The sequence below is a fragment of the Hippichthys cyanospilos genome, chromosome 12 (assembly GCF_059441005.1).
Source record: "Hippichthys cyanospilos isolate Australia breed blue-spotted pipefish chromosome 12, RoL_Hcya_1.0, whole genome shotgun sequence".
In the NCBI taxonomy this organism is placed as follows: Eukaryota; Metazoa; Chordata; class Actinopteri; order Syngnathiformes; family Syngnathidae; genus Hippichthys; species Hippichthys cyanospilos.
In genome coordinates, this window is record NC_142380.1 from 1,903,033 (window position 1) to 1,929,689 (window position 26,657).

At 41.7% G+C, this 26,657-nt stretch overlaps 1 protein-coding gene across 1 annotated transcript; it reads right to left on the bottom strand.

The window, feature by feature from the left end:
- Positions 1-2,445: 2,445 nt before the first annotated feature.
- On the bottom strand, positions 2,446-26,657 carry LOC148414363 (BMP/retinoic acid-inducible neural-specific protein 3-like). The gene is made up of 8 exons (XM_088430317.1): positions 26,417-26,657; positions 26,059-26,338; positions 16,580-16,782; positions 15,210-15,415; positions 12,329-12,434; positions 9,605-9,841; positions 7,684-7,906; positions 2,446-3,765 (listed from the first exon to the last, which is right to left on the bottom strand). Exons 2-8 carry the CDS (start codon positions 26,304-26,306, stop codon positions 2,637-2,639), a joined length of 2,352 nt encoding a protein of 783 aa, XP_088286443.1. The 5' UTR covers positions 26,307-26,338; positions 26,417-26,657; the 3' UTR covers positions 2,446-2,636.

Genomic DNA, 26,657 nt, shown 5'->3' on the forward strand with positions numbered 1-26,657 from the left:
GGAAAACCGCTGCACACAATCACACACGGCGACTCAACAACACACAGTCAATTTGTTGCACCTATGGGAAAATCCGGTGACGTCCGCGGCCTTCCTCCGGGAAACCAGGTTGTTCGGCAAGACAGCTTAGGGAAACAACAGTGACAAAAATCACAACAAGTCCATCAAGACTAAAACCTTGCTTCTGTTGTCGTTGCTATCTCCGATGAATAGCTTTTTGCTCATAATAAAGCAACGGATACGTCTTAGCCACTTCGCCACGTTTGTTTGTACAACTTGAAAAACATTCTTTTCATACCTCAAGAACGTTCATTATAGATGAATACAGATAAGTCAAGGTTATACTGTTGGAGGAAGATGCCGTATTTTCAGCACTATAAGGCGCACCTAAAAGCCTTAATTTTTTTTTTTTTTTAAAGCTGCTGGTGCGCCTTATAATCAGGTGCGCCTTATATGTGTATCAGTATTGAGATTGGGAGTCGTAGATGGGGAATGAGCTGATAAAGTAAGGGTAACCCTAACCCTAAACCTAACCCTTTACCTATTTCTTTTGTGTTTTTACATTTGAACAAGGTTGGTCATATTGACATTGCGCTATTATGCTATTGAGAGTCATTATTTGAGTTATTATTGTTATTACTTTGGTAAATGGATTTTCACTTATATAGGGCTTTTCTACCTTGGGTACTCAAAGCGCTTTACACTAACTAGTACTTTGAGTATTACTATATTGTGATTGCAAAAGTTTTAAATTGTGTCATTCATTGAGGGTGCGCTTTATAATCTGATGCGCCTTATATATGGATTCGTAGATGGGAACGAACTGATAAAGTAAGGGTAACCCTAACCCTAACCCTAATCCTTAACCTGTTTATTTTGTGTTTTTACGTTTGAACAAGGTTGGTCATATTGACATTGCGCTATTATGTTATTGAGAGTCATTATTTGAGTTATTATTGTCATTACTTTGAGTATTACTATATTGTGATTGAAAAAGTTTTAAAATATGTCATTCATTGAGGGTGCGCCTTATAATCCGGTGCGCCTTATAGTGCGGAAAATACAGTACCTAACTTGATATAAATATTTTGACTTAACATTTTTTTAATGGCCTCGGAGAAGAGCAGCTTTTTCAAAAGTGGTCAATTCTCATTAATGTTTCAGGCCAACCGTAGCTCAACCGCATCTGCTCGGCGAAGTCAGTACATTAACTCTGGTTATCAGCGAAGCCCACTCAATATCGCATGTCTCCAATCAAAATACAAACCGCTCTGTATGCTATGTGAGTAAAACCGCAAGTGCTTTAATCTGCGGAGAAGCATGTTGGGGGAATCTTGATGAAGCTTTGTCTTTGTCTTCAGACGCAAAGATCGGAATCAAAGCCGCGCTGTATGCCGGCGGCTCCTGTACGGGCATCCCCCGGGGGATTTAAGCTAATTTTGCGTTTGGTCCGAGTCGCTCTCGATCCCTCCGGCGGCACTGTCCTCGTCGCTGATAGCTAACCCGCTGCTGTTTGATGCTGGTCATGTCCCACTGCCTACCAAGCTCATCTATCACAGTAAGTGTGAATGGCAGTCAGGGACGGCGGAGGATCAGAGGAGGGCTGCTTCCAACCCTCCCCCCTCACCAACTATATACTTAGTAATCTGTGCCAAGGCTACTGACTAAAAGGAGAATGGAGACCTTGTGTTTGAGGCTCCAGATGGGGTACAAAAAACAACAACAAAACTTTCCAGTGGGGGAAATATTAACAATGTGAAGCTTGCATTGAACACGCTCATAAATTCTTTTGATCGATATTCAAACAAACATATATATGTATATTTTTTTTTGTGTTTTATTTTAATTACAGCATTACCCTAAGCAGCCACATTGTGCAGTGATTTGAATTCAATTAACTAGCTTCACAGGAGTTGCAATGGTGCGCTGGCTTGTAACAGAAAGAATACTATCTTTGTCATTGCCATGGCAACTACGGATCACCTTCCTTCTTGGTCTACAATAACGGCGGACCATCTCGGGCAGCGCTCAAATTGTGTGCGATGTGTGTAAGCAAGTTTGTCACAAAGATGGAGGAACCCAGAAGCACAATGAAATGCAGCGCATCAAGTCAAATTGAGAAATTGAACAATGCAGCTGCATTAATGTTTGAACTCTATTGAAATGCTATGAGAGTGACTTGTGAATTATCCTAGGTCCGGCAAAAAGAAATTATGAAGCAGAATATTTTTATTAGGTCTATAGCTTGAAGATTTTATCTGGTCGCGTCGGTAATTTCTGATAATCACATCGAAATTGTACCGTTTTGAAGGCAAACGGGGCAAAGCATGCTGCTTTTGTTCCTTGTCAATCGAATTGGATCGAACCCCCCACGTGTGCTTGGAATCGATTGAGCGTGCTTGTCGTCTGTAGCGTTTTCACACCAGTGAGAAGCATATAATTGAACCGGATGATTTAATCATCTTTAATTCATAAAACTACATTGACATTAGCATCGTTTTTCATTGCACGTAGCTTATGTACAACAAAGCCTTGAACATTGTACGTTTCACTTGACAACAAACGGACCCAGCTGAAAGAGGATGCAAGCCAGTACTGTACGCAGCGGGAAAATAGAAAACACAACAAGGGCGCCATTAGCTACATAGTTTGGTCGCCTCGTACTCCACGTAGCTCGGTTGTCTGGCGCTGAAAGTCTGCAGGGCGGTGAGGATCCGGGTTACGTCCGCACTGGAGAGTTTAAGTCTGTGGCGCAGCAGACAGGCAAAGAGATCGGCGTGGGGGGCGCCCGGAGGCGAGAGGCGGTTTACCCTGTAGCGCAACTCCACCAGCTGCAACAGAGCCGAGTCCTGTGATCCCTGAGTGTACGGGTAGTCGATCTGCAGAATCAAGTCCTGGATTGCCTCGGGATCAAAATGCATGCTGTATCCGAACAGCTGCATGCTGTTCACTTTCATGTAACCGATGTTGTTGGGCGGCTCTGTCGCCTCCACGGGCTCGTAGTCCGCCGACGTGTTCTTGGATCCCGTTGCCGCGCCCTCCTTGATTCGGCTCCTCAAGTAAAAATGCACCGTCTCGAAAAAGCTCTTCCATCTGTTTCCAAGAGACAACGTCCAGTTATAGCAGTCCAAGGGAATGTCCAATTTGGTCCGCTCCCAGTCAGGGTAGCCGTGTTGGCCTATGGGCATCGTCCAGCTCTCGGAATGGCTGCCTCCAAATGGGTTCACAAATAGGGAAAAAGCTGGCTCGAGGGTGCTGTTCCTGGTGAGGCAAAACTGCAGGGCTAGTCCAAGGAGCATGTGAACGCGATTGGATTTAACCCGGTTGCTCTTTAGGGTCAGCAGCATTCGCTTCCTCCACGACGGATCGAACCAACTGTTTACCCGCACGTCGTTGCTTACGAACACCGCGTGCAGAGTGATGCGTGGATCGCGTCGCTGAAGGAGATAGCGAAGCTCCATGTCGTGCAAGTCTTGGTCACTTTCCAAACCCAGGTAAGGGTCAGTAGGGTCGGGCACCGCGTGCCGGCAGACCCCCTGGTTCAGGGTGAAGCCGGGATTGCAGTTGGAGCATCTTGTGCGGTTCTCGGTCGAGCAAGATGAACAGCGGGCTCCGTCGCCCATGGAGCATGGTATGAGGCCTTGGCAGGGGGGGTGATTATAGGGGCAGGAGCATCGCCGACTCTCGTCGTTGTAGACGCCCACTTGGTTGTTTTCACTGCAGTACAAGATGGAGAGGGTGTAGCTCAACCAGAAGTGCAGAGGCCTGCGAGAGAGAATCACATCTTCTAAGTGTTTGGTGTGATCAGATGAGGCAAAACTGTTAGCCTCCATCCAAAAAAGTGCCTAAAGACGTAAGAGGCGTTGGGTTACAAGGTGCAATATCAATCAACAGGCCTATATTTGGAAATTTCCAAACATACGGGGTTATGAGACTTACACGTTATAAGGAACCGTCTCAATCAACGGGACTGTTTTCGGAAATCCGTACACAAGGCTTACGAGGTTATACAACGCACCGGCGTATAAGGCCCAGTCGGAATGAATAGGACAGCGAAAATTTTCAAAATTTCTATGTATAAGGCGCACTGGGTATAAGGCGCAATCTCATTAAGTAGATTGAGTTTTGAAAATGTCCGTAAAGGCACACCGGGTGATAAGGGGGGTGAATCAAAAATCCGACATCCATAAGGCGCATGTAATTAAAAGATGTTCTGCCAATACTGGAGAAAATGAAAAGCTCATAAATATACCTTGTAGTAAAAAAAAAAAAAACAAAATAAAACACACAGTACCCTCAATTTGTTTAACTGATTATAATTTTCAATGTATTTTGGTGGAAGGTAATAATTACAACACTGTAATGCCTCTTAATTACAAGGGCCACTTATCTCTGGTTTCTATCTTGTAAATGTCTTAAACAGAAGGGTAATGGCTGTGCATTTCATTTTAGTCTGATTAAAACATACAGTTAACATACTCTTTAGCATTTTGCAAATTAAGCATATTTTCAGAGATAGAATTAAGGACAAAAAATAACAGATTGACACCCGTACACACAGCGGAATACGCTTAATATGCTTGTTTAATAACGACAGTTACGCATTACCATATGATACATGCTTCACATAAAAAATATCTATTGGATTTTACATTTACAATAAGACTTGTGAACACATGGAAAATTTAATAAACCCACACCATAAATGTTTCACCGGGGCACCAACTATAAAAGAAACAGATGTACCTACTGACCCAAAACCAATATTGTCTTTATTTCATTTTGCAAGCAGCGAGTGTGTAATAAATAAGTATAATTGGATTTTAGAGTGAAGTGCTAGTGTCTAAATTTGACTAGTAAGCTGGAGGCTTGTACAATTTCATTCAAATCCTTTCCAGGAGCAACCAACAGACTGCAGTCATGACCACATTGGTTGTGAGAAGATGCTTGAATCGAGGGATCTACGGTGAATGCTGAAAATGGAGCAAAAAAAAAAATAGATTGAGCAGTAAAGGATAGCAGGAATGTAGCCGTGGCTGAATTTCTTGAAAAACGGTTAACAGAAAATGGACTGCATTTATGGAGCACCTTTCTCACTTCAAACTACTCTGAGTGCTTTTACAGTGTTGACTTGTTCACACAGTAATGGTGAATGCCGGAAATAAAGAATATGGCTCATTTTCCAGCTTGGGCTGGAATTGTCACCTTTAGTCCGTATTTGGCTTAGAGCTACTTTGAAAAAATGAAGGGAGGAATTGGAACTTGAATCAGGAAATTTTAAGATGATTAACAAAAAGATAAACACGTCCCATGATGCACTGAGTGTTAAAATAAATGCAATATTATTAGTTCGAAAGACTAAGGACCTGGCGGTTGATTAAACGTTTGCAAAGTATTTAAGAAAGCGGCAGGATGGTGACTGTTTTCAGACATAATTTTTGTATTTGGCTCTTGGAGTTCGAAACCCAATAAAGACAGGAAATTGCTTTTTCCGCAGTGACGTGGTTTCGCACAATCAGGAAATTAGATGCTTAATGATGTGAGAAACGGCATCTGGTGTGGAGTATTTCAGCGGCACTGATGGGAATGTTACTTTTTAAAAGTAAATTTTAGTTACTCATTACTCGCACGAAAACTTAACAATAAAAGTAACCTGTTAAGTCAAAATATCTATTTTCGGTCCTCTGAAAAACATGGTTTGCATCTTTGTGGTTTTTTTTTTAAACAATTTTTAAAAGACATTTGAAATGAGTGGACTGACCAGGTAATCATAAATCTCAGTATTTTTTTTCCCAAAGGACATGTACTGCAACACTCCCACGCTCAAATGCTAACGTGAGCAAACGTACATGTAGAGAGGGTTGGGGTGTGGGCAGACAAAACAGATGACCTTACATGCAAAAATGGGTGAGGTGGGGGTTGTGTTGGAAGAATGTAGATAATATTGCACAATAGTTTTAAATTAATGTTGCAAGGAATCCCTTTGTGTGACCTTCTTCTTTGCAAATAATTGCAATGCATCACATTTAACATGCAATAACGACAACGCCATTTAAACTACAGGGAAACTGAATTACCGTATTTTCAGAATATATGCCACCATTTTTTTCTCATGATTTGAGCCCTACAGCTTATAGTCCAGTGCACCACCAGGAAACAATCCACTGGTAAAGCAAAAGTGTGTATCTGTTAAAGGTGTCAATAAATGGAACAGCTATGAAATATAACTAAAAAATGTGAATCAATGACAGCGCTTAAAGTGTAACATTGAAAATATAAAAATGACAAATAAAAAGATTTTTAAAAATGTACGTTTGAACTGCTATTTTATGTTATTTCGCCATCCATCTATCTTTTTTCTATGAACACGCTGGTACTAATCATGCGGGCATGTTCAGTCCGAAAAAAGGAAAAAAAAAACTTTCATAACCATCTTTCTGCGTAAATATCTGATGTTTGGACTTCCGTCTTATAGTTCAGCGCAGCAGATGAGCAAAAAACAAACAAACATTATGTTTTTTGTTTTGCTCATCTTTTACTGCTGCTGCTTATATACCAGTGCGGCTTATAGTTCAAAAAATACGGAATATTACTCCGCTAATTAAAAAAAAAAAAAAACCTAGTTTAAGAGGCCTTATTACCAATACACGTATGAGAACCATTTGTATGAGTACAACAGTGTGGGAGAAGTTGAAACTTCCCACTCGTCGCACTCTTCTGGCATTTGCTATTTACACAGCCGTCAGCCCGGGCTGGTAAAGCTCCGATAATACCGTCAAATATTGAATATTAGTGGGAAGGCAAAAGTGTCCCCATTCCATGTCAGCGCCGTTTGCACTGTTCCAAATTATACTACATATAGGATTTAGGTTAGAAAATTGGGTTTTATTTTTTTTTGAGGGGAACTTTCTTTCTCCTCTGTTTAGCTCAGGGATATAAATCTTAGACAAAAAATGATAATTATTTTGCCAAATGAATCTGATTAAAGGAAAATAACTTCAGGCTGTTGTTCCACGTATTAGGAAAGCCACAGTTTGTAATGTAGGAAAAAAAAGATGCGACTGCTGGTTATAAATCAATGTACACCTCAGATAAAGAAAATTACTTTATAAAGAGTGTGAGTTTAGAAGCCAAAAAGCTTCTGATAAAAGCAAATTAAGGTACGTTTCTATCAGGCTAATACATGTCATTTCGCTGAGAGCAGCTGCAAAAAAGTCACAGATGAGAAGGAATTTTGAAGCTTTTTTCGCCTCAGGAATCCCAAGAATCTCTCAAAGCAGAAGCCTCCAAGGAGAAATGTTTACAGACGTAGGCTAATTTTCAAATAGTTTTGTTTTGCGATGAATGATTTGGGACCATAACTTCAGTTCTGGTGGCCTTACTATTTTACTTCCTTCTAAGTCGGACTGGTCAAAAAAAATGTAATCTCCATCAAATAAATAATAAATTGATTTTCTACACCTCAATGTGCTTTACATAAGCTAACATTCAGCCAATCACAAACACGTTCATAAACCAAGGTAAAGTGTTCCGAAGTAATGATGCTTCTGCAATAAGCCTTTCAAAAATGCAATGAAACAAACAACTCTCGATTGTGTAAAAGCAGCCGTAGCGCACCTTGGAAGCACCTTGATTTTCAGGCCGCTGATTAAAAATTCCACTTGTTTCTGTTTTGCATCTCACCTCGGCCGCTGCAGGATGATTTTGGGCTGTTTACGGCACCTCTTGCTGAGGCTGAAGAGCTTGTTGACGGTGCGGCGGGCTTTGGTGAAGAGCTGCTGGCTGCTGGTCTCCAGTTGCCTGTAGCGCTGGAGAAGGCTGGCATCTGTCCTCCATAAGTGCTCCACAACAGATGTGTTCACAGCGTAATGCGTTGGCAGATTTCCAACAAAGCTTTGGAATTCCTCTGGAAAGCGAGAAGAGCGTAAAGGTGCAAAATCAGCTCGTGGTTATTTTGCAGAGAAGGAAGTCAGAACTAAAATAGCGAGCTGAATTTTTCTTACTATAAGGCAGAACGTATTATAAGGTGCCGCCTAAATAAAGAGGGATTTTTTTTTTTAGGGATTAACATCTATTGGGTGCTATTGTTATAAAGCTAGTTTGCTTACCAGTGCGCTAACTTGCTAGCTTGCTAGATGGATGGATGGATGGATGGATGGATGGATAGATAGATAGATAGATAGATAGAGCTAGCTTGCATATTAGTGCGCTATCTTGCATATTTGTGCACAAGATTGCATATTTGTTCACAAAATTGCTTGTTTTCTTGCAATAGATAGAGCTAGCTTGAGTATAGTGTGCTAGCTTGCATATTTGTGCGCTAGCTTGCTTGTTTTCTTGCGATAGATAGATAGATAGATAGATAGATAGATAGATAGATAGATAGATAGATAGATAGATAGATAGATAGATAGATAGATAGATAGATAGAGCTAGCTTGCATATTAGTGCGCTAGCTTGCATATTTGAGCACTAGCTTGCTTGTTTTCTTGCAATAGATAGATAGAGCTAGCTTGAGTATAGTGTGCTAGCTTGCATATTTGAACTAGCTTGCTTGTTTTCTTGCGGTAGATAGATAGATAGATAGATAGATAGATAGATAGATAGATAGATAGATAGATAGATAGATAGAAGGCTAACACCATGGAGAGATGCCAGAGTTTGAACCTACAATTTTAGAATTGTGAAATCAATTTGCAAAGCACCATTCTGCCTAAAATCCTAACAAATCCTTCAAAGTGTTTTTCAATCATGCTCGAGGGATCGTATAACCTTGAATTTTAGGTTACGCCTTTTTATTCATGCCCCAGAACAGATTAGATCAGATTTTCTGCAAACCTCTGTGTAAATTGCTCGCTAAATGCCAGTTGAGGCTGCTAATCCAATCAGGGATGGGTATGTTGCGTTTATGCTAATGATAGCTTTGTTTCAAAATGATGCAATATTACATTATTAAGTCCTAGGACACAAGCTGGGCTTTGTTTGATCGGTGGACCATTTATTTGCGCACAAGGCGATTTGCTCGATGCAAAGCTGCGGGAAATTACAAGAAGGGCACAAAATGAGGACAACCAGCCTTCTTAGTGGAGGTCACGCAATCAATTAGCGAGCTTGACACCGTTATAGGTACATTAGCAACCCCCGGTGATAAGCGCAGTCACGTTCTAACTTCACCGGCACGCTCATGGCTTCATTTAAGATTTTCCGATTGAATTAGTCAATTAATTAAATGTGTTGATGAGTGACTCACAGCTAGACTTTTGTAAAACAATGTGGACCGCAAGCGGCTTTTATTTTCCAGGCAGTCCAGGCTCCGGTGCCTATAGAGAGCCGCATACTGAGATCTGACACTTTGAGTGGCAGATCTTTTGATTCAGACCGGCAACACATGACAGCCGAGCAAGGGTTTCGAACAGGAACAAGACATGGCTTTTCTCTTCATGTTAGCGCTCAAATACAAATCTTCTTCTTCCAGCGAGCAAGAACTTAAAGTTCAGAAATTTCAAACAGAGGTCCTCCCGCCGGAGCTTTTCGATCGCACTAGTCACGCTGACATTTTCAAATGATATACAAGGGCAGCAATAAATCAAGACCCCTGACTCACCGGATGCCTCGAACTCCTCGTTTGTCCGCCTCCAGGCCTCTTTGATGCGTACTAAGTTGTTTTCCAGAGTGTCCAGGTCGGCGCGGGGACAATTACATTGCGGAAAGTCCACGTTGCACGCACACCAGCATTCGCTGTTTTGGCACATAAAATGACCCTCGGATTTACAGCCGATGTAGTTGAGAGCCGCCTGAATGAAGCGGCTCCGCAAGTAGCTCGGGAGGACGACCTGCAGCCCTGCGGAGCGTGAAAGACAGGGCCAAGGCAATTATTATACTGCCCCATGAAAGATGAGAGAATGAGGCTGCTTCTTGTAATTATCATCAACAAATCGCATGACAACTGTGACAAACTAATTGTACGGCTAGAGCCAGGCCTGATGGATTTTAGTCTATTTGGAGCCAATATCTATTTCGCCGGGTGTTCCTTTATTACATGTAACACGGGCACGCCGGTTTATTTTGCCTAGCATTTACACCATTCCGCTGCCAGCAATTCTTGCTAAAAGGCACCGAATGTTCTGCTGAAAATAGCCTGCTGCAAAATTGATCCGTGAGCAATTATCCACACTTATGACGGCAAATGTACATGGATTGACTTTTTAAAAGGCGTACTATACATTAAGAGCCCATTAAAATCATCAATGTGCTTTCAACAGTGTTCTCAACATATCTTGAATACAGCACAATGAGCTTGTCAACAGGGGACAGGGGAAGGATGGTGATATGGTGAAGATTTTATATATATATATATTAGGGCATTTTTGAGGCCATTCTGATATTTAGCAGAATAAAATTATGACATTTTTACAAACTGTCTAATTAATTTAAAAAAAGTATACTGTATTTTTCCAAGTACAAGTGGAGGTTCTGTGGTGTGTATGTATGCACTAGGGCTCAAAGACGGAGGAAAAAAGATAACAAAAACATCTCCTGTGTAGAGGTTGGGGCTCGCGATCATGTTGTGTGCGATACGTTTGGTTACCTTTGAAATTGTAGTGATATAAGAGGATTGAATAAAGACTACCATTTTTTAAATTATACTAATCTGCAAGCTGCTTAGGTTTTGAGGTAAGTCCCAATCACTGCTATTCATATAATAAGCAAATAACATGTAGTTTACAGATTACTTTGACCAATAATGTGCAGATAAGCACTGCAAGAGCACATCATATTTTTCAGTTACGTTGGTGGCCAATCATTATCGGTATTTATATAACAGTCACAGTGACTGATGGTTTTTTCCTGCGTCTTCAAAAACGATTTTGACGTTTCCACCCTGTATCCATCTTCTTATGAAATGGTTTGCGAGCCTCCGGTCAATTTTAGCCTCTCATCTGGAGGTGCGTCACGATGCCTGTTGTCAACAGCTGCTAGTTAACAATGTCGGGGTAAGAAACACTAGCACAGGCATTCTCTGTCGGGAAATCAGCCGTGGGGAACGTTTATGGGTCGATTCCACCACAAAGAGTAACTTTCTGCTGGTATTTTGCTTTTTGAAGAGCTGGCAAGGCCTCAAAATACTCTGAAAATGCCATAATAATCCGGGTTGTTAGTTGATGTTAACAGCGCACACAACTTCAACATGTTGGCCGCAGTGGAAGGAAAGACATCCCAGAATGCTTTGTTGTGGGGGATGTGCAAGCAACGTATACCGGATCAAGCCAATCACTGAGTATAGTATAGAACAAACTGTATAATATGACGTATAAGACAATACATTAGTAAATAATCAGACAAACTCGTATTCTCCATTTAGAATACAGTATACCAGAGCTTGCTTCACGTTGGCGCTGAAGGTACAGTGTTATATTCCCTCTCTTGACACGGGTCGTTTGAAGCTTAGCTCTTAATAGATGAGAGAGGAGCAAAAGATTGAAGTCTCCTTTGACCGGTCTGAGGGCGCCCGGATCATAGATGTCGTGATCACGGTGTGTATGATGTCACGCACTGTTTGCTACCAGCTGGGTTTGAATGTGAACAAGCAACTGTAGTTTTTACACAACTGATAGTTTTTTGGCAAAGAACACACATACAAGGAAAATTGGGTCAAATTTTCTTGTCCAATGTGCCAATACTCTCTTCCAAAGAAAGCTGAGGCCAAAAACAGCAGGCTACAGGATGTACAACATAAAACAATAAAAAAGGATGGGGAAGTACAAACTATGAGGAAAATGCACTTGCCACAGGAACTCCTCAGACATCAAACTACCGCAGTAAACATATTTACTCAAATTTTAAAGGACTAAACCTTAAACATTAACTGTGCTGTTGTCCCTTCCCTTTCCCATTTCTCAGGCTGTAGTGTCACGGAGAGCCATGGTTATATTAGTGACGCCCGGATGTCTAATTAGAGTGAAGCCTGTAGCTGACCAAACATGAGAAAAATCTGACTTTACACTTGAAATTCCAATATATTACAAAAGAGACCTAGGTAAGAGATTTACAACGCTCCGGTGCAGCGCTGCTCTTTCCTGCTCTTCCTTCGCATCGACCTGACAGCGTGTGGGAATTTCATAGGGAGACGGGCACTCCTACAAGACACATGATCTACTTGTGCCCTCATTGTCAGTGGATATTTGCCTTAAATATTGTCACATTTAAAAAAGTCAGGAACCCGCATACACCTGCATGACAATTCCGTGGGGGGTGTAACGCTACTTTATTCCCCATTAACCGCGAAAAACGAGGGAATACTGTATTATAAGATTGAGAACTTTCTTACCTTGTAGCTGAACCTTGTTCTCTGGACTGTGAACAAGAACAGAACTGACGGTGTCCAGATTGTCGTAATTGCTGCATCCAAGTGGCCCTGTCCTGGTTTCTGTTACCTGCATGCATCAAAAAAAAAAAAAAAAAAGAAGCTAGAACATGTCATGTCAACCTTATATTTCATCGCGCGTTATTTCATGTCCAGTAGATGTGGTTTTGCTAGCAGGGTGACCTACTCAGCTCTCCTCGCCTAGCTTCTGGTGCAGTCAGTTTTCCATTTCGAAATAAAATCACAGTATATAAGCCACACTCCTAGAATTGGATCAAGACACTGTCACAATCTCAATGCAGACTGTCCAGATGTCCTTTGTAAACATGTGTACACTAGATTGTTTTATTTTATTTTTATTGCCTATAGAATGTATTGAATCTGCTAAACCAGCGGTGGTTTACCCCACCCGTATACTGTCGTATAAGCGGTGTATGCTTGGAACCCCAGCTCTGGAAAAATACCTGGTTCTTACCTTTACATATGGAAACGTGCCAATATTGACAAAATATACAAACGTATAGACAATGTACCGACGAAATTACACACCCTTTGTTTTGATTACAGGCTACTTTAACATCTAAATGTGGATTCACCTTGTTTGTGCAAATAAATAACCTAAACAGCCCATGAAAATCAATTTGTACCTCAAATTACATTCACTGGCAAGTAAACCGTGAAGAAATCCTGAAAAGGTATCCGACGTACAAGCTTCTCCTCCTCAGCGAAGCGTTAGGAGGAGGAAATCTACTTTGCCGTGACCATCCAACATCAGACAGACTCATTGCTAACTACATTTCTCCTGTAATTGACCCTGCTTGGCGAATCTAGAAATTTGAAAGCACACATCTGCAGAGGCTTAAGTAACAAATCCTTCAACGTCGTACAATATTAATGAAAGGATATCAACGGAAGCTTCAGTTTCTATATCCCTCATAAAGAGTGATATCCATTCCCCGGCACCTTCGTCTTCTTCCTCCGCTCTTCATCGGATGAAAAACAGCCCGGCTGGGAATGAATGGAACGATATCGCTAATCGATCAAGCCGACGGATAACCATAAGAAGATGTTTGTGGGGTAGCACTTGTCTTCATCAGCAGCTACTCACTTTAGCATCTACGTTTTACCCTCGGGCTGATGTATGCGTCCTCTCTAATAGCTACTTTAGATGTTAAAACGGATGATTGGTGTTTCATTGTGAGGCCTTGAAACCGCTGCACTTGTCCAGTCCTCTTAAGTTCCCCTTTGGGATTGGCGAGCACATAAATATTCATTTGAATTTTACAATGAAGTATTGCTTTCCATGTTACGGTTTGCTATAACTTTATGGGATTAAGTTGACAAACTTTGTTAACTGAAGTACACTGTAAATCTCGCAGGCGCATCGGGCTAAATAGTGTAAACGCCTCACGTTAGGTGCACTCATTAAATGTGTCTATCACCTGATTTATTATGTAAATGAAGAGTTTCACTTAAGCGGTAGGATGAATCTGTCAACCGAAGATGCTATTTCGTTATTTCGTTGTGAATTCAAGCGCTCTTTCGGGAGCTTTTTCATGATACTCCGGGGACATGGTTTTGATTGTTAACAATTATACAGAACATTTAGCATTTAACTGAATCATAAACTCACTAACCAGTTCAGGAAGAGCTGCAACAGAAATGGTACCACATATTTCGGACAATAAGTCACGCGAAATATCCTTACATTTTCTGAAAAATTGAACGCACGTATGACGGTCAGTTGAATTTTTTAAATCTTTCACATTAACCGTGTGCTATGAAAAAATACAGTACTTTAGATTTGTTTACAAATATTACATTAAAGCAACAATCTTAAAACAACAAAATCTAGAATTTGAATTGAGCAAAGTTTGACTAATTTGCTGCGTGCAGTAATGTGCCTTATATCCCGATGCACTTTATAACACGGAGATCTGTTTATATGGACATCTCACAAAATAGACCTGAACCTTGGAAGCAACCTTGTGCACCTTATACCTTCTACCCAAAATTGAGAAATGAGACCTTTTCATTGCGACTAAGCCTTATAGCCCGTTGCATCTCATACATAATAATTTCCCAAAACAAACTGGTTCATTGATAACCTTAGAACCAAGTCCGGCTGTTGACCCAGTGTGCCTTATACAAGGAAATTCCACAAAATAGACCTGTTGATTGCTACTGCACCTTATAACGCAGTGCAAGTTATAACACTCTATGCCTGATAAGGAAAAAAAAATTAGACCTGTTAATTGAGACTGCACCTTGTAACCCATTCCCCCATATAACCCGGCATGCCTTACATGATGAAATTTTCCCAAATTGTCTCGTTCATTGAGGCTGCGCCTTATAACCCGTATTATTCGCGGGTGTGGGTTACATGTGTAAAATAAAAAAAATGAAATAGTTCACCGCGACAGTTCGCTTTGTAACTCGGTGGGCCTTATACGAAGACATTTTCAAATATACACTTGACCATTGATACTACGCCACAATATCTGGTGCACCTTAAAACCCGTTGCGCCCTATAGTATTGGACACACCCGTTCATCAAAACACACCATCCAACCCAGTGCAGATTTTGGTCTAAAAAACACGGTAGACTGACTACATTCGAGCGTTCTTTGCAGTGTCTTCTTAGTCTGTTCATACACGTCGCTGTGACACATGCACGCAAAGGGTATTAATATGTCGTAGCATTGAGAATTTGAAACAAGCTCGACTAGTTAATGCCCTCCAAGTAACTATTACGCCGGACAGCGGTCCCGCTGCCTCGCGGCAGGGCAGATGAGCCGCCCCATCTCCCAACACGCTTCTCGTCTTTTTACACGTCTCTACATACCCGTATGGCAGTGGAGGCGATCTGGAGGTGGTGAAGCCTGCGAAGGGTACTCTCTCTGTCGGTGAAGTAGGAAGCCGCCAGCTGGTGAAGCGCCTCCAGCGTAATTGCCCCGCTCGTGCTGTTGCTTTTACTGCCCTCAGCCCCCGCCACCGAAGATTCCTGACCCAGCTTCCTTTTGTCCACAAATATGGTTAAGGACTCTTCCCCTGGTGACAGTCACACAGAGCGAACGCAAGCTTCATTAGCTCCGACCGAGCAACGCTAATCACCTTTCATTAGCATCTGTACATATTAGATTGAAAAGTAGTAATTAGGTACTGTGGGGGAACTGGCAGTTTGGATGAATTGAGGGTGAGTCGCAAAAAAAAGAACCGATCATTTATTCATCATCATTAATCACAGTCATCTCGTTATTATTATTATTGTGTCACGTTTTGTAGTGCCATTGCTATCAAAGCATATTTGATCCAGGTCAAAATACAGTGGACGCGATTAGAAAAAGTAAGAAATCTAAAACTAATCTTTGCTAAGAACGGCACTGTCTTATCTTTTTAACAACAATTTTAAATGAGGTTTATACGATGCTTTTCCTCGGAAATTTTTAATGTTCTGTATTCCAGGTAGCTGGAGTTTATTCCGTCACACTTTGGACGAGAGGCGTGGTTGACTTCGACAAATCCCCAGTCAATTGTAGATGAACTACCATGGACAGTCGTATTCACACCTTAGGGAAGGAGCCTAACTATCTAAAATCGCCTGAAGAGGGAGGCAAAACAACATAACCACAGCCAAGCCCACAGGTCATGGCAGTTGTTGAAGCGGCAAAGTGGAAAAAAATGCTGTAGACAAAAATCTAACGTGAAAAAAACGGGGGGTCCACTGTATATGGGTTTTCAAATTTTGTGTTAACCAAAAATGACCGCTAATTTACTCACACAGACGTGTAGTTTTACTTGTCATTTCTTGTGTAATGTCTGGCTCCATTTTAACGATGATAAAAGATCCTTGAACACAGACGTTCCATCAGACTTTAAATATTTCATTTTTGGGCCAGCTAATGCAGTACATCTATTGTAATCATGTAAACTGAAGAACCACTTATGAAAACTATATATATCTAGTGCTGAATATCCATTTTGAGTTGCATGTTGTTTGTAACACAGGAACAAAAATGCAAAACATTACATTTTATACCTATTGCACTATTCCGAATATTTTTTTTTCAATGTTTTTTCACAGAACAACATCAAGAAAAAAAATGGGATCAGCTGACTATTACCCGCCTTAATAATGGAACAACATCAGATTGTAAAAAGCGGCGTCCCGTATCCTGAAAAGCGAGAGATGCTTTCCGGAGTGTTTTACCGTACCTCCTAAGGTGGCGGAGAGGAGGAGATGGGTGCCATATTTTTTGATTAGACTCTCGGTAATTGCGCGCAGGGTCGGCCGTCTTCCCAGCTGGCGGATGGTGTGCATGAATTCGGGGTCGAGGGGCAGAGCCAGACCGCGGCCGCCGCCGAGACTGTCTCGTTTCTCCACCGCCAGGCTGTTGACCTTCCATCGACCAAACTCCCTGGGCACATACACACACGCATACACACTTACTTGGCCGCAACCTATGGTGGCATTTGTCATCTCCTAGTCACTCCGTGAAGTCAATGTTACAAAGGTCATAGCGGGTGGCTGACGGTTTCCTATTATATTGGTACTTCTATTTTTTTCCCCGCCTACCATCTTCCTCATCCAATTAATAACAAATTGCAAGATTTGCATCCTTCATTCTTCCCAGCGGGATGCGGACGTTTACGTACCTTTGGAATTTGCTTCTCAAACCTAATGAGTCGAAGACTGCAACATAATCGGTTTAGCTTACCCAAATCTGACACTGGATAAGGAATGTAAAGTGACATTAATAGACCCTATCCAATGGGTGGCAATCTCTGCCCCCCGCACCAGAAGTGCGAGGACCTGATTTGAAAGTGGCTTCAAACGTCTTAAAGAATTATTTGATTCCGTGGTTGGGCTTATAAAAGCATATAAAAAGAACAAAGAACAAATGAATACTGTAATTAAACCTACCGATGGTATTTTACTATTGTGGGTGTTTATGTATATAGCTCTTTTTTTCCTTCAGTAATTGATTTTCCTGGCCACAATGCTGTGAAATATTGTCTAAATAAAGCTTGGGAGGATGTTGAAACCCAGTATGCTCAGGCACCGATTTTATACAAAAAATGTCCTAACTCATCAACAGATTGGTACATCGTGTGAATTCTTTGCCGTGACGTTATAAAGGATGTTTTTACCACCGGAGTCCTGAATTTACCCAGCTAAAGCTCCTATGGCCCCGAGGGGCGTATATCGGCAAGTATTATTGGCAAACAGTTCTTTTGATTTTGTCGGGATGCGAGCAAGGTTGCCAAGATTGGACAAAAATGTCGCCAGAGGTCATCAAAATGTCACCGGAGGTTATCAAAATGTCACCGGAGTTCAATGGTTCTGCCCCTGTCTCTGGAAAATTTTGAATGTGTTGCAAAGAATGTCCTTGTGATAAAAGTAGTAAATACAGTAAGTACACAATTTTCCAAATATTCCTAGCATCAAGAGCAGCATAAAAAAACAACAACATAAAAATAAGTTATCCAAATGCTATTTCTGAGTGAAAAAATGATCGAACAGTGGAGTGATTTTGAAAGAAGTAATATAGAAGTCAATTGTTATTATTTCCAAAAATGTCAATGTGAATGAATCTAGAATTCTTTTGTTTTGGCTCGGAAATGTTTGACACGTTGAAAATCACATCTGTAGTGAATTGAAAAGATCACAACATTTAGGACGTTTGTCGTGAATCTGTTTATGGGTTAGGGTTAGGGCTAACCCTAACCCTAACCCTAACCCTGTTTATGCTAAACAACCTTTGAGGCAAACGCAGTCTGAGAAATGAGAAATATAACATTTTGAGAAAATCCTGAAGTTAGAAAAATAAAAGCTCCCGTGGCGTGAATTTTTGGAACGTATTGAGATGATGCAAATTTGAGGAAGTTGAGATGATGCAAATCTGATGAATTATGCAAGAGGAGATCCATGTCAAAAGAAAGGGGAAAAAAAAAGAAATAATGCATGTGTGAATTCACAAAAATATAACTTAAAAACAACATGTCATGGCTTTTAATGACGAGAATACTGTACACGTGTTTTGCTACTGCGGCTCAGTATGTATTTAGGAACTTCAAAGAGGACGGCAACTTTTAACTCGCCTCTTTGATAGCCACTGTACAATATTCAATATTTCACTAACTTTACTAATCAATATCCATCAATTATGACTTCAAAGTTTAAATAACACTTCAAAAGTCTGGGGGCAAAACAACATGAATTTAATAATAATAAAAAAAAGTGTCTTTAAAAGCTACGCAGGATATAAAACGATATAATGCGGTGCAAAATGAAGACAAAATAATTGGATTGAGTCATTTAAAATACGGCGCAGTTTCTAAGGCAACTGATGTGTAATTTGAGGTGTATTTTTGAAGCCGAATCCTTTAAACTCCTTTGAACAGAATGATTGATTTTCTTGGGGTTTTATCTCTTCCAGTCAAGCACGGGCTGATGAGACGCAGGTAAATTAGCATGCGGCCGTCATTCGGCATCAAAAGTGAGACGGCGTTTTCCAGCTGAACGTTGATTACAAAGCGCCGTTGCCATTGTGAGAACGCAAAGTCAAATTGTTGGTCTTTCTCGTCAACAAATCACGCTCGGACTGAATCGCTTCTAATGGAGTGGCGCAGACCACTCTGGAAGCCTTTGTAGAAAATCGATTAGTCGGATCGCCCGGTCCGAAAGGACACGTTCCCAAATGATTATTAGATCATGGTTTGTTCGCTCGGAGATATAAAAGCTACCTCAATCAGGATAAAGTGCGCATGAGTCCAATTAGGGGAAGTGTCATTGGAAGAACACTTCATAATGGCGTTCTCGGAGGATAATTATATCTTGAAAACATGTCTTTGGAGGGGATGCAAGGCCAAAGTATTGGCTCGCGCTAGGATGAGATCACCGGATTTACTGATGAATCCGAGTTTGGCATTTATGAGCGGCGAGAAGGTGTCCCCGCACGGAATGAGCAAAATGCCAATTAAATACAAGTACTCGCAGAGGCCAGCTACACCCACTTGCTTACTTCTTCGACCGGCATGCTTAGGAAAAGACCTCGGCGAAAGCGACGCCGGGGCCAAAGAAAACCGAGGAACTCAAGCCAAAGCCCGCAAGCCCGTTTGACATTAAAAAGAGTTTAGGATAGAACTTTAGGATGTTTAAATCAGGTAAATAAAATGGCTCGTTAAGTTTGGCCCGTTTCGACGAAGGAGCATTTGTTAGATGAATTAAATGAGACAAGCAAATCTTTTTTCCGATAAATCGTTGGTCTTAAGAAAGCAAAAATGAAAGGAAAAGGCTTTTTAACCTAGATCATTTCAATCTAATATTAATGAACAGTCAGGTCTTACCATAATTATGGTAATGGGCGAGTGGGAGTGTGAAGGGGGCGGGATCATTTGGCTGTTGCTTTTGTGAACTAGGCTTGTAGCACATTATTTTCATTCAAAGAAGCGAGCAGACCGAACCAACGTCTGAATCCATGTTCATAAAGAGACATGAAGATGAGATTTATTTTGCGTTATGAATCCTTTAAGCGCTCCAGTTTGTATTGTTCATTTACCTGTGTTATCCTTTCTTGAATTATCTGCTTTTAATGTGGAAGGTTGCGCTGTATTTCCTGTTTACGTCAGGTAGTTCGATCAGTGTAACAAATTTTACCTTTTTGGTTTCAAGGAAATAACAGTTAAGGGACCCAGGTTCAATTCCAGCTGGCTCTTGCTTCCTGTGTGGCGTTTGCATGTTCTCCCCGAGCCTGGGTTAGGTTCTCTCCGGGAACGTCGAGTTTATTGGACGGACTAAATTGTCCTTTGGTGTGATTGGGTGCCTGAATGGTTGTTTGTCTCCGTGTGCTCTGCAATTGGTTGGCAACCCTTTTAGGGTGTCCCCAGCTGCTGCCTGTTAAGAATTCTTCAAGCGCTCCACTTTGTATTGTTTACCTACCTGTGTCGTCCTATTTTTATATATCTGCTTTCAATATGGAGGCCGCGCCGAATTCCCGTTTACCTTCTCTGTTCCGTCGTCTAGCCGTTAGCGGTGTTCGCGTTAACAAAGGTTGTTACCATTTTGGTCTCAAGAAAAGAACTAGCCGTCCACGTAATCGATCCGAACCAAGAATGATTTCTTTTCCCAAACCGCGGAGAGCCGCAACGTAAGAGTGAAAGAGCCGCATGTGGCTCTGCTGACCCTTACGCTAACTGAATCTCCAGCAGACGCATCTTGCTTGCGGAATTCATGAGGTTGTTTTTATGTTTGGTCTTACCAAACCATTCTGAGATGACTTTGGGCAATTATGTTAGCCTAACAATTTAACAACTGGAGTTTGGAGGCTGAAAGCACAATTTCACAAATCTCAGTCTTCGTATTCGAGGGCAAACTCTTGGAAAAAGCTGTCAAGGCGGAGTTTCTCGCAAAATGTTCTCGCCTGAACCGGGCTGTTGTTGCGCGCTCACGATAATGAAACACGTTCATTTACCGCGTCTCATCCCGACACATTAATCCCACCATTCTCATTGTCAACTCAAATAAACGCTGAGTCGCGCACAAAAAGAAAACTGCAACAATTTTGCCGGGAGGACAAGCAATTTGCGCATATTAGCGTCGCGCCGGAAATTGCTTTGGAGATGTTGTTGTCTATACATCAAACTTCAATGACACAAAAACTCCCATTTTCTCAACGCCGTGTCAAAACATCGCCCAAGACAGTGTTTCACTATCCTCGTTGAGTCAAATCGGCGCGCGAGCCGTGTCGGCTGTAATTGGGGATCGTTCCAGTACCCCCCGGAGACACGCAAACATCCCACTAGGCCGTCTTTCCGCTTCCATCGCTGTATCCGTGCGCACGGAGTATCGCGGACACGAGGAAGGTTTTAAAAAAATGGAAACGCGTCTCATTATGCGCTTCCTGGACACAAATGTCAGTGAGTGAAATCTGTTATTGTACAGTATTCCACTCCCACTGTGCCACTAGCTGCTTTCTCCTCGTAAGTCTCTCTCTCCTACTGGGGGACAATCACTGCCGTGAGGAAAGCTGCTCAGCGGGGAAATAATTGGGGAACCAGGACAATGTGGAGTACGCCATTACGGCCCATCATCATAACGAGCGAGACTCGCCGTCCGTTCCCGATGGACGGAGAAAGACCCGGCTTCCGTTTGATTTGATTCCGTTTCTTTGCTGACAGCGATTCCGTCAGCAGGCGCGTATGGCAAACGGAGGATTGTTTGCTATAAGAATGGGCTCCATCCTCAACGTGACAGATTATTACATGCGCTGTGAGCAATCAATTGTGATGAAAACAACTCAGCGGAGAGAGAAAAGGTGAAACGGGGGGAACATCCAAATAGCAAATAGGCCGGATGACTGGCAAGCACAACATGTTGGGATCGCTAAATTGTACAACTGAGAGGTCAGAAAGGTAGCGGAGAAACGCTGGCCTCGTACTGGGCGAAAGTCGGTAGAATTCCGTAGTTATCCCTTCGGGTAAAATATACACTGAAAGAGTCCAAAAGGATCATTTGTGCGCCAAGGCACCTTATTTTTTCAGGTATAACTGTAAAAGTCATGTGTTAATAGAGCCCAAATAGTACCTTTGAGGAGGCTGCCCAAGTGTTTCTCCCTCTTTTTATGATTTAAAAGGGAAGTCAACAGTTTTCTCGCAATAATGTTCTATGCGTCGCAGTTAGTCCAAATTTGGCATTCTGATTCATTTGTTTGTGGAATATGAGATAAGCAGCAACTCCCACCCGTTTTTATCCATCTTAAGCAGTGGTTCTCAAAAGGGGGGTACGGGTACCCCTGGGGGTACTGGAAGGAACTCCAGTGGGTACTCGAGATTTTAAATAAAACAAACATGCCAAAAGTCCTTTATTGAAGTAAGTAAATAATTCTCCCCATACTAAAATGGTTCCTGCCACCTCTCGTTACCTGTCAAGTGAGTTATTTTGGTGAACGCATCTCCACTATGATCCCAAAAAAGGACACTTTGTTGAATATTTGTCCGTGGATAAATATTTCTTGACAATCTATGTTGATTATATTTTGGTCGGAGTACGTCGTTTTTTTGTTTTTTTTTAGCATCTAGCGAAGGAATTTGCTTCCCACAGAAGCAGCTAAAATGCAGCTTACTACATAAATGCAAAGCACCCAGCTCCGACTAACATGCTAATGTAGCAAGCCATAGCATTTGCAAGTCTCCAATGGATATGATGGACGATGTTTTACTTTAATGTAAATGTCTCATTATTTGGCAATTTCCCCCCAAAAAACTGTGTTGTTCCTTCTGACAGTCAAAATTCCAGGTTGCACTTGAAACTCATCCCAAATCCAGCAGAATATTAAAGAAGTAGTTTTTCCCAAACAAGCATTTATCTTGTTGAGCGCATGTGGCAAAACAGCCACCCGTCATATTGATGAAAACAGATAATTATGTTGTTTAATTCATATTCCATACATGCACTATAAATTAGTACTGTCAAGAGATTAAAAACAATGAGATGAATTACAATTTTAAACTGATTTAATCAATCTCTCTTTTTTTTCCCATCTTCTGGCAGCAATAATTTATATAATGGAATATGAATTAAGTGCCAAAATCCACCTGGTTTTAGTTATATGAGAAGTGGATATTTTGCCATATGCTGTAGCATCACAGATGCTCAGGTAATGACCAATCACCTCTACGCTTGATCACATGACCAACCTCAGGAAACAGATGCTGTGATTTCATTTTCGGTAAGTTACAAAATTGTCACAAAATGGCCGCCTGAGATGATTGAATGCCAGTGGATTTTGCACCTTAATTCATATCCCGCAAACGCAACATGAACGTTCAAATCCCTAAAACATTTTTTGACTTGACTTCCTCTTTCTATAAGATTTGATGTTTTCCTCCAAAAAAAGAAAAAAAAAATCTCATTTGCCGAGCAGCACGACACGATTGAAAGTTTTGTGAAAAGTGTCCGCGTTTCAAGAAAATCATTGCGCTGTTAAATAATTGGTGCGTGGCTCAGAAAACGTATTAAAGATGTTTTTTTTCATTTAAAAGCATCATATCACAACAGCATCCTTTAAAAATTCCCGTGATGAGCGTGAAGCCGCTTTTCAAAGCTGTGTGACACCGGAGTCGCAAAAACTCTCCAAAGACACAAATCCCTCTAATCCCTAATTCACACAGAGAAATATTTGCAGGGCATCAAAAACGCGCAGATGAAATTTCCAACACTTTAAATATCTAATGACTGTCTATTTTCGGTGCGTTGGTGTCTGAAACCTGATTCCATGATGCTACTACTATATCCCGGCTACTGTTGTGGTGCCCTTGAGCAATTCAACATCTCCACCAATCCCAGCTCAGGAGGTGCACACTATTTGTGCAGCCCTTTCACGCTGACATTTTTCCCTGCGCGCGCGTGTGCGCGTGCTCCGAAATATACACAGCAGTGTACGTTGAATTCCCCCTCCAGCGATAATTATCCATTTGTTCCATAAAGAATATAAAATAAAAAATGTCCCGGGAGGTCATGAAGTGATTTTTTTTTTCTCCTGCTGAAATGATCGAGAGTGAGATGGTAAACCTTCAGGGTGCCCTAAGGTGTCAAAATGACCTCTGCAAAAATATGTGGCGTTTCACGCTAGCCGTTTCTCGCCGTGGCGGGATAGAGAAGAAAGAACAGAGCCTTTCCGCTGTAAAAAAAATTCGCATCATCCCACGCTGCACAAATGACCGCTGACATTGTTGCTGCTATGGGTATAATGGGAGGAAAACTAGGATTATTCTCAGGGTTTAAAATGAACTGTTTTGATTAAATAACCAGTTAGAGCAGTGGTGTCAAAATCGTTTTAGTTTGCGTGCTGCGTAGAGGAAAATCGATACCCAAGAAATCATAACTTTAAAACAGTGCTTCTCAGTTATATTTTGCCAAGCCACCTAGAAAAGACCCCCCCCCCCACTAAGATTATTATCTATAGAAAATTAAATAAGTATTCCTAAACCTGTATCATTTTTAAAACTAACAAAATATAAAAACAATAAGAATCAACCACTCAGCAACTGTTAATGATTTTTTACAGCATTTTACAGGTTATATTACAGCTTAGGCTAAAGCTGAAAAAAAAAAAACAAGTGCCTGAAAAATCTTCAGGGTAAAAGACAGTGGGGAATCTTGCAACTAATTGTGACTTTTGAGAGTTAGCATGAGAAAGCCATGGAACATCTTTTTTCATACATAAATAGTTTTGCTCAAATTAATTCCTGTCAACACCCTAGCAACAATTTACAAAGATATTGGACCATTGATCACTAGCGCTATTTCAGACCTGTTCTGGTAATAGGAGACAATGGTAAAACCACCTAAAATGAAAATTAGCAATTAGAGTCCATTTGTTAAAGGGACACTGTGTAAGATTTAGACTGTTTTCATTCAAAAGGAATAAATCAAACGATTATACATTTGAAAAACTTGCAAACAAACGTGTTCTTAACGACCAACAGCTCTCCTCCGGAGCCTGCCATGTCTGATAATGGTAAACGCAGCACAGCCTGCTGTCCGTAATGAAAAACGGTTCACATCTTACACACTGTCCCTTTAAAGCCAAATTCTGGCACTAAACCATTGAAAAGGGAAACACAAAAGTGGTCAAATCCCCAAAGACTTGGCAGGTTTGAGATGACTGCGATTAGCTATTGCAAAAAAAAACAGCATGCAGGATGAGTGAAGATTTCATCTTTTTCAGTGGGAATATGTAAAGGCGGACTGGGCGAATTTGACATATCTCAGCGTTGGCAGGTGTGATACCTGCCAGGACAATCCTGAGAGTGGGCAGGCTTTCAGTCTACATGTGGACAGCAGCAGCTGCCTTCACTGATTAATTCCACTCTGGTTTTCAATTCCATGTTAGGTGAAATGAGAACTCGCATGCACACGCAGCACTGCCCCTCAATGCATCAATTATACAGTGGACCCCCGAGTTACAGCATCCCTAGCGTATGTTTTTCTTCACATTACCAAGTGGAATACGAGGTTTTTTCATCCCCTCCCTACGGCATTTTTCCCGCTTTACGGCATCAACAACAAAATTCAAACTTGGCGGTCAGTGTGACACCACGATCGTACGTCACTGCATACGTCACTAAGATACTGGTCTGTTATTGGTCGGCGTCACTAAGATGCTGGTCTGCTATTGGTCGGCGTCACGGTGTCACTAAGATGCCGATATGCTAAAGACTTGATCTCGTATTTATTGTGCATTTTAGCACTTAATTCAAACTTGAAATGGTTAGCTCCCAAGATTGCTAGATGTTAAAGGGTGAAGTAAGAAGATAATTACTATGGAAACGAAGCTGGAGATAATCAAGACATACAAAGAAGCCTTGTAAATATAGCCGAAACTAGCTTAAGTCACGTCACTTCAAAGGTAAATAAAATTTCATTTTTCCTTTGTCTATTTCATTATGATGATATTTAATTATATACATGTATATCATATATAAGTAGTACTTACTATACTATTTTATTACAAATTTTTAATACGTGTGTAAAACACTGAGGTTTTTACCAGGGGTTTAGCTCATTAGCATGAGTTTCTATTACTCGCTATACGACGATTTCGCCTAACGATCTAATTATTTTCGTACGGCGGGGGCCCACAGTATATCCGTATTCTACGCACCGGCTTACGCGCATACGCCTCTCTCACCTGTAGATCTTATATCTGGTACTAAAGCCTTGCTGGTGCCTCTCCGCAGCCTCCGTGAACTCCAAAGACTGTTGGAAGGGTCCTTTGTCGGACAGGAGCCATGCCAGGGAGGCGCCGGCGGCTCCGGCGGGAGCCTCCCCGGCCCCGGCGCCGGCGGCCCGCGAGATCCAGCAGCAGAGCCAGAAGCCCAGAGCCGCGCTCGTCCATAGCAGAGACAGCCGCTTATGAGCGATTCTCTGACGGCTCATGCTTCACCCAACGACACCTCATCCTCTCTGGACTGGGAGTGTTGAAGAAAAGACTTTTCGGAGCGCTTTCAACGCCGAGCGAACCACTTCGAGTGTTTCACGGTACTCACCGGACTTTGCAAAGAGGACCAAAGGACGGGCTCGCTAGGAAGAGTTCTCAAGTTGAATCCCGCTCCAGTTCAACTTTGTCACAAGGACGCACACGCACGTGCCCCGAGCGGTCAAGCCGCAAAAACGCTCTTCATTCCGCAGATCCCGACATCCGATGGCTTCATCCCAATCTGGAACGGCCTTGAACGCTGCTGTCAAAGCTCTTGTTTTCTCCCCCCCCCCGCCCCCCCTCCTATTTTT

Coding starts and splice junctions, on each gene's coding strand:
- LOC148414363 (XM_088430317.1), bottom strand. CDS start 26,306: ATGAGCCGTCAGAGAATCGCTCATAAGCGGCTGTCTCTGCTATGGACG. Junction 7,907..9,604: donor CGAGGAGTTCGAGGCATCCG/GTGAGTCAGGGG, acceptor CTCGCTTTCCAG/AGGAATTCCAAAGCTTTGTT. Junction 3,766..7,683: donor ATCATCCTGCAGCGGCCGAG/GTGAGATGCAAA, acceptor TCTCTCTCGCAG/GCCTCTGCACTTCTGGTTGA.